Raw genomic sequence first — 7,646 nt, forward strand, 5'->3', positions numbered from 1 at the left:
ATTCTAATTTTCTGATATGATGAATTTTAGATTTTCATTTGTTGTCATTTGTAATCATCAAAATTAAACAAAATAAACATTTGAAATATATGAGTTTGTATGTAATGTATGAATATGATATACAAGTTTCACTTTTTAAATGGAATTACTGAAATCAATCTACTTTTTCATGATATTCTAATTTTATGACCAGCACCTGTATAGCCTTGCTGCATGAATATTTCAGCATATTTACTAATTTTTTTATCGCATCACAGGCTGTTAGTTTTACGAGAGCAGTAAAGACCTCTTTTTTAATTCTTGTTTGCCTCCATATTGATCAGAGCAGCGCCTGTCCCTTAAGAGTCGTGTTTGTTGTTAGAATGAATGTTAGCTCCATGCTGGCAGGATGGCTTTATGATGAGGAATGAGAGGTGCAGAGGTGGTTATTGTTCACGCTTGCAAGCGCGAACGCTCGCTGTTTTACTGGCCCCTCAGACTTCATAAACTGTCTTTGAAAAAATAAAAAAACAGTTAAAGAAAACGAAAGAAGTGAGACGCAGTGTGTGACCGGTGTATGGAGAAAAAAAACAAAACAAGCTTAATTACTTGGTTAGTAGACCATACTGTTCCTACTTCCCACAACTCCAAATGTTTCAGAGGCTTGCTGTTTTCCCCTCATGTGTCATATTTCCTTATTTCCTTCAATGTCACTCCACCTCAGAGCTGAAGGAGCCATGAGGACCATGTCAGTGGAGAAGCTGTTGAAAGGAATGCCTACCCTGCAGAGCCAGATCGATGCGCTGCTGGATTTTGATGTGAGTGACACTCGCTAATAGGCAATGATGTCCTGTTGCATGGTACTCAGTTTGCTGAGGGGAACATGCTGTGATGGCACTATATAGATATATATATTTATATCCTGACCTCTCTCACGTTGTACTGTATGAACACCGTGTGGATGATTCAAATTAATAATAAAAAGAGTTTTGAGTAATAGGTTGTTTTGTAATACAGCATCTTAATTATTAAACAGATATCTGACTATTAGACGTGATGATAAGACGCTAAATGTCTTTTCAGGAAGTAAATAAAAGTCACTTTCTACAGGCAAAGGGAAACAGTGGATATGCGCATAAAGTTTTATGAGGATTTTTATTTTTGTTCTGCTTGTTTTTGGGCCTTATATATATAATCCCCCTTTTCTACAAAACAAAGACCTTCGGGCAACCATTGAGAGACCAAAAAAAGTGTCCAAATCTCTACAGTCTTTCAGTGAGCTCTCAATGATCTCTGAGGTCGTCTAGTAATGATCTTTAAGTGAATGCCATGTTCTCTGCTGTCTGGATCGAACTTTAAACCGGTTCAAAACCATCTCAGCTGGAAGCAGTCTTTCAATGATCTCTCAACAAATTCATCTTCTGTGGGGGAATTTTCAGCCCCAGTGATGGAGATCACAAATCACAGATAGTGGATACCTGTCACTTAGGTGTCACAGAGGATCACGGTCAGCTTGAGTCCTGGGTTTTAGATTTACTCTCCAGTTGGTGTCAGCTTTAGTGATTCTTAGCTCGACTCTTTGCGAGAGCTCGTTGAACTTGGCTGGCTCCAGGTAGATGTAGAAGCTCCACTCACGTTCCAGCCTCAGTTCCGGCATCAGCTGGCTGTAGTCACAAAACTGTGACCTTCTCTGCTGTGTCAGCCAGGGGCAGACCTATCATCATGGTCTCCTTCTTCTGCGCCCTTGCATCCTCCTCCTGACGAGCACGATGGCCCATCTGGTTCAGGAGTGCCTTGTTGTGCCACGTTGTTCATTTTGGATTACTTGTCTTCGGGAGATGTTTCTTCTTCAGCAGTAGACAAAACCTGATGGAAGACCACCAGGATCAGCTCATGCTTTTTACCCGCAGACACACGGCCTTCCAAGAAGTGCTTAGTGATACTGCTTGAGGATTTTTCTATGGTCTCTCTGTGAACTTTCTTGGTCTCTGCTGGTATCTAGGAGAGCACCTTTGGTTGCACAGTGAGCTCTTAGTACACTTTCGGTGCTCTTTGGTTGGTGTTTGCCTCTGACTGAACATTCTGCCATCACCAGGGTCATTTACAAAGGTCCCAAAAATCCTGCAGTCTGATTCTTACAGGGCATTTTTAAAGAAAGTCATTACATTGGTGTGTATATGAGAATTCTAACCAATCCATGCTCGTGTTATGATTTGTGTAAGTTCCCTAGACATTATCACTAGGTCAGCTCGACCCGGCATAACAGGAACCATAACAGGACTGTTCTGGCAATAACAAACCTCTTAATCTCTCTTCACATATCAAACATTAAACCTTGCCGTCTTCTTCATATTTCCTCATATTTCTCCCACAAGATGAGTTAACAGCTATTCAGAGTGAGGCCAGATTCAAAGTGGACTATTGCCGTCTTCAAACTACTCCAGCCTCAAAACATCATAAAGGTTCCAGTGAACTGTTTTAAAGATTTTTATTTACTTTTCCATCACATAGGTTCTTTGCCTGATTGTGCTTTACATGTTCCATTTTGCACCACGATTACGGGACCACGCAACGACCTGGTTTTCAGTGTAAATAACCAGTGACTTCTGTGGCAAAAATGATCAAATGCAAAATGGGGTTTGCATGAGTTGCTGTGAAATTTAGGAGATGGAAATTGTTTTAAGGCGTCAGAAATCTGCTTTGGAAAGAGCTCCAGAGACTACCCAATATCCCAAACTATTTCTTTAAACTATTCAAGACAAAAATCATCCATTCTGAGACGGGACGTGAACAAGATTTCCTTGTATCTGTGTGTCCTCAGGTGCATCCACCGGACCTGAACAATGGAGTGATCAACGCCTGCTTCCTTATGCTCTTCAAAGATCTTATCAAGTTGTACGCCTGCTACAATGACGGCATCATCAACCTGCTAGGTAAAGAAAATCAGAATTGCTCGAATTTACCGGAATGAGTGTAGCAAATCTGAGTTTTACATTATGTCTGGGAGGTTTTGACACATTTACACAATTTAAACTTTCAAATTGAAATGCTTTATATCATATGAATCACACACTCAAACATCCAGTCAATAGATTTAGTGCATTGCTTTCATTAACTTCATGTCTTCCAACTTGGTTTTGTTCAGAAAAGTTTTTCCAGATGAAGAGAAGCCAGTGTAAAGACGGGCTTGAGATCTACAAGAGATTCCTGACGAGAATGACCCGAGTTTCTGAGTTCTTTAAAATCGCAGAGGTAACTTCCGAGTCACTCAGTCATTTATGAATCCCTTACATAAGGGGAAGGCAACCATGGTCCTCGAGGGCCCCCATCCTGCATGTTTCACTCATTTCTCTGCTCCAACACACCTGATTTGAATTAATGGGTGATTAACAGGCTTCTGCAGAACATGAAGAGGTGATTTGACGACTGAATCAGGTGTGTTGGAGCAGGGAAACAAGTAAAACATGCAGGATAGTGGCAGTCAAGGACCAGGATTGCCTACCCCTGCCGTACATCCTTTAAATATTTTACTCTGTTTTTTACTTTTTATTTTACAGCAAGTGGGAATAGACAAAAATGACATACCTGAGCTGACTCAGGTAAGACTGACTGAAGCTTTCTGTAAATTTTGTATCAAATTATGATTTATCTAATGTGCTTTTTTATTTGTCACATTCTAACAGAGCATGCCAGTGGTGTTTTCTAATGTCTGTATTTTGCATGAAGTACGAATGTCTTTTATCTTTTGCTTCTCCTGGATAACAACCAGACATTCAGACACACCTCCAGCCACTCGGTCACCTCTGGTTTTTCGGTTATTGACAGCACCTTTGCCCCCTCCCTCCTTCTTTTATTTTTTATTTCTTATTTTCAGAGGTGCAGAATGATCATTCAGGCTGAGAGTGTGAGTAGTGCGTAGTGCACAGAGCTAGCTTGTGGGAGCAGACAGCTTAGGAAAGGCGTACGTTTGCGAGCGTGCTGATGTGATGCACAGCCGGCGGGCGGAGACGGAGCAGTCGGATGGGAACAGGATGACTGGATGAGAGGGATATGCTGTAAACCTGGCAGCTGCTAAGACCAATAAATGGAGTTTCAGCTCGCCAAATACGGTCTTTCAGTTTCTGCTGTGGAGTTTCCACGACAACGTGTGTCACAAGCTCAATTTTACTGATTCAGATTCCCAATTTGTGGCTCACTGACAGCTATAAGTGGAGGCCAGGAGAAGAAACCTGGTTTTTCATGTTGCTTGTGAATCACTTGCTGACTCACTGCTGTGGAAACTCAACAGATTTTGACTTTTTTTTTTTTTTTCTAATTGGCAGCATGGTTGGGTTGCATCAAAGGCATGCTGAAAAAATGCAAGCTTTTTTGGGCATTTTTGCGAACCTCAGGTGTAACAATAAAACAACCTTCCAATAAATAGTATCGTAGAATGACAAAATTGTCTTGTTTTGATCACCGGTTGTAGTCTTTAAGAAATGTTGGAAATCTACCCTCTTTTTAAGTAAACTTTGGCTAATTGGACCTCCATTAAAACCCCTCTTTCTTTACTTTTCTGCCTTACAACCTGATATTTAAATGGTGTTGCGTTAGAAGTGGTTTTAAACTCGTCGTCCTGCTAGAAGGTGAACCTGTGTCCCAGTCTCAAATCTCTGGTGGACTTTGGCAACTAACCAGAACCAATATCAAGGGAGTGAATACTTTTGCCACCCACAGCAAATGAAACTCCTGGTTTGTCTGATAAAATAAAATAAACAATGAACACCAGCTCAGAGCTGCCAGCTGGAGGTTAATAATATTGTTACCAGCCAGCGCCCTGCAGCCATCATGTTAGAATTACTGTGCTTTAATTTAGCAGGATAACATTATTTATATTTACATGGAAACCTGCTTATGATGTTTTAAATCTGGGCAAAAGTGCTGCACTTTCAGCCACTATCAGTGACTTTAGCCATCAAGTTACCCATCTGTTTCTTTTTACTTTCAGAGTAGATTACTGGCAAATATACCTAATAATTTTCAATAACTATTGATTTTTTAAATGAGAAGATCCCGTGTACAGTTTAGTAGTTGTTGCGGCAGAGCTGATGGTTCAGCAGCTGTTAAATTGGCCTTCTCAGATTAGACTTGTTTGTGTTTAAGCTCTGCTCTAATTGAGTTGTCGTGTCTGTTCTCTGTCTGTAAAACAGCTTCGCTCGTGTTTAGCGGTGAGGACGGGCGCCTCAAAGTCCCGGGATGATAAACGGTTGCGCCGTCTCTCACAGGGACGAAACAAACAGGATCAGCCTGGCTGCCTCGTTGCTTTGAAGATTTAAGATAATAGACTTCAATTCAATTCAGTTTATTTATACAGCGCCAGTTCACAACAAAAGCCATCTCAGGACACTGTAAAAAAAACATTCACGTACATTATAAAATGCCAATTAGTGAAAGTGATCTATCTAAGGAAGCCATCGGATTACGTCAAATCTTTCACTTCGTCTCCATCTGTTACCCGGAGCAGCACAGTGAAACGACAGTGGAAAGGAAGAACCCCCTTTTCACGGGAAGAAACCTCCAGCAGAACCAGAACCAGGACTAGGATCAGCAGCTATCTACCTGGAACAGCTGGGGCTTGAAAGGACAATGAAAAGAAAAACACGTTTAACTAGAAGCACTCAGAGAGCGCAAACCTCAGCCAAGGCCATAAGGTCAATAAAAAATAATGCAATCTGGATCATAACCTGCATGACTGTCAAAATTTACTCAATTTTTTTCTTATTTTTCTGTGAAAACTCCAACATTTACAACATTAGTTTTTATGTGATCTTGCCAACTGACTGACAAACAAACACGACGAAAAACACAACTTCCTTGGTGGAGGTAACAAAAGGGTCACATGTAGGAGCAGAGAGGAGTTTTTAACAAAGGGCTTGACCTGTGGCCTTGACCTTTGACCCCATGAACCTTGAAATCAACAGGCATCATCTTTCACCCATGAGGTGTCCAGCTGTGAAGTTTGACATTCCTACATTACACTGTTACATAGTTAGAGCACAGGAGAACTTGTGACCTTGACCTTTGACCAGATCAGCACCAAAATCTAATAACTTGTGCCTTGTACCATGTTTGATGACGCAACTGAAAACATGACCTCCTTGGGGGAGGTAATGATCAAAATAATTACAAACTCAAACATGGAAAGTAGAGCGAGTAAAGACAGCAGCAGAGAGATGAAATGTGGTCAGTTTGTCTGTCAGCAGTCTGAGCCTTTAGCAACATAACTAAGGGATAGCTCAGGAAACCCAAGCCAACCCTAATCAGAACTCTGGCAGCAGCATTTTGGATCAACTGAAGACTTTTTTAGACACACAGATAATAAAGATTTACAATAATCCAGGCTAGACATGATAAATGCATGGATCAGCTTTTCTGCACCATTTGGGGACAAGATCTTTCTATTTTAGTGATATCATGCAGGTAACAGAACACAGGAAATAAACAGGTGCTGGAAATGGAGAAAGGAATTTAGGAAAGCAAATTATTGACCATTATTAGCTAAGAGTGGCTGTTTGCTGTATGTTAGGAGGCGAGCGTGTGCCATGTGGCCTGCATGCAGCTTTGCCATCAGTTGGCTGGAAGTTGGACTTTAGTTTTCCTCAGTTTGATTAAAAAGTTTAGTTTTGTTTCTTCTGCATCTCCCTCTGTCCTCATATGGATGGCCTCTTTCTTTTGTTACACATCCAACTTGATTTAATTGAATTTTCTGGACTGTTAGGAGTGCAAAACCACAGCAGAGATGAGGAAACTTACCAGCCTGTGGTGTGTAGAAAAGATCTTTCTTTGTGGCTAAATGAATTACTGTCCATGCGGGTAACACACACAAGTATCAAACGCAGTCGCTCCTGAATTTACTGCCATTTTCTTCATTTAAAGCCTTTCCATCCAGTGTTCATGACTGTAGATCAATGTCAATAGCAGCCCTTCTGTATTTGTCTGCAGGCCCCAGAAAGTCTTCTGGAGTCTCTGGAGACGCATCTCAACACTCTGGAGGGGAAGAAGCCGTAAGTCATTAAACACATGCTCAGCCCATTTTGGGTTTTATTGGCAGTAATTTTTACAGCAGGTTCAGCTCCTTCTCTGGTCTCCGATCTACTTGTCTAACTTGACGTTTCTTCTTGTCTTTACCAAACTTAGAGAAGACAAGTAAGTATTTATCTGTCAGTGCCGAAAGGGCTTCACAAAGACCTTTTAGTGCCACTTTAATTATTGCTCAAATGTTTTTGTTCAACGTCACAGTGCTCTAATGTTCTTTGAAAATGCCATCTGAACATGTGACTTGTAGTTTGTGTGGTGGGATTTTGATTAAAGGCATGTTTTGGCCAAGTTGGGTTCTGTGTAAAAACTATAAACAATTAAATTATTTCCTGTTGTGGGACCAACTCAGATTGGAGAATTAGTTTATTCCTGACAGCTGGTCTGAATGGATTGATGCTGACCTCAAATAGCTTCAGTCTGAAAGATTTTATGGTGGTTCATGTGGATTGTGTTGCATACACTTTTACATCATTGACAGCTTTGATGTAAATGAGTATTCACAGATGGTTACATTGCAGCAGCAGTAATAAGACTTTCGGTGCAGCCTAAGGTCAACTCTAGAAGGAATTTGAAACTATTTGTACCTAAAA

General features: G+C 40.9%; 1 protein-coding gene across 1 annotated transcript in view; it reads left to right on the plus strand.

Annotated features, from left to right (window-relative positions):
* Positions 1-7,026, plus strand: part of LOC119617811 (clathrin coat assembly protein AP180-like) — a 33,890-nt gene extending 26,864 nt beyond the window's left edge. The window contains exons 5-9 of the mRNA XM_037980457.1: positions 704-797; positions 2,801-2,912; positions 3,125-3,231; positions 3,537-3,578; positions 6,961-7,026. Of these exons, the coding sequence (XP_037836385.1) occupies positions 704-797; positions 2,801-2,912; positions 3,125-3,231; positions 3,537-3,578; positions 6,961-7,026 (421 nt within the window). The remainder of the gene's footprint in view (positions 1-703; positions 798-2,800; positions 2,913-3,124; positions 3,232-3,536; positions 3,579-6,960) is intronic.
* Positions 7,027-7,646: the final 620 nt, after the last annotated feature.

This window comes from Kryptolebias marmoratus, linkage group LG16, assembly GCF_001649575.2.
Source record: "Kryptolebias marmoratus isolate JLee-2015 linkage group LG16, ASM164957v2, whole genome shotgun sequence".
NCBI lineage: Eukaryota > Metazoa > Chordata > Actinopteri > Cyprinodontiformes > Rivulidae > Kryptolebias > Kryptolebias marmoratus.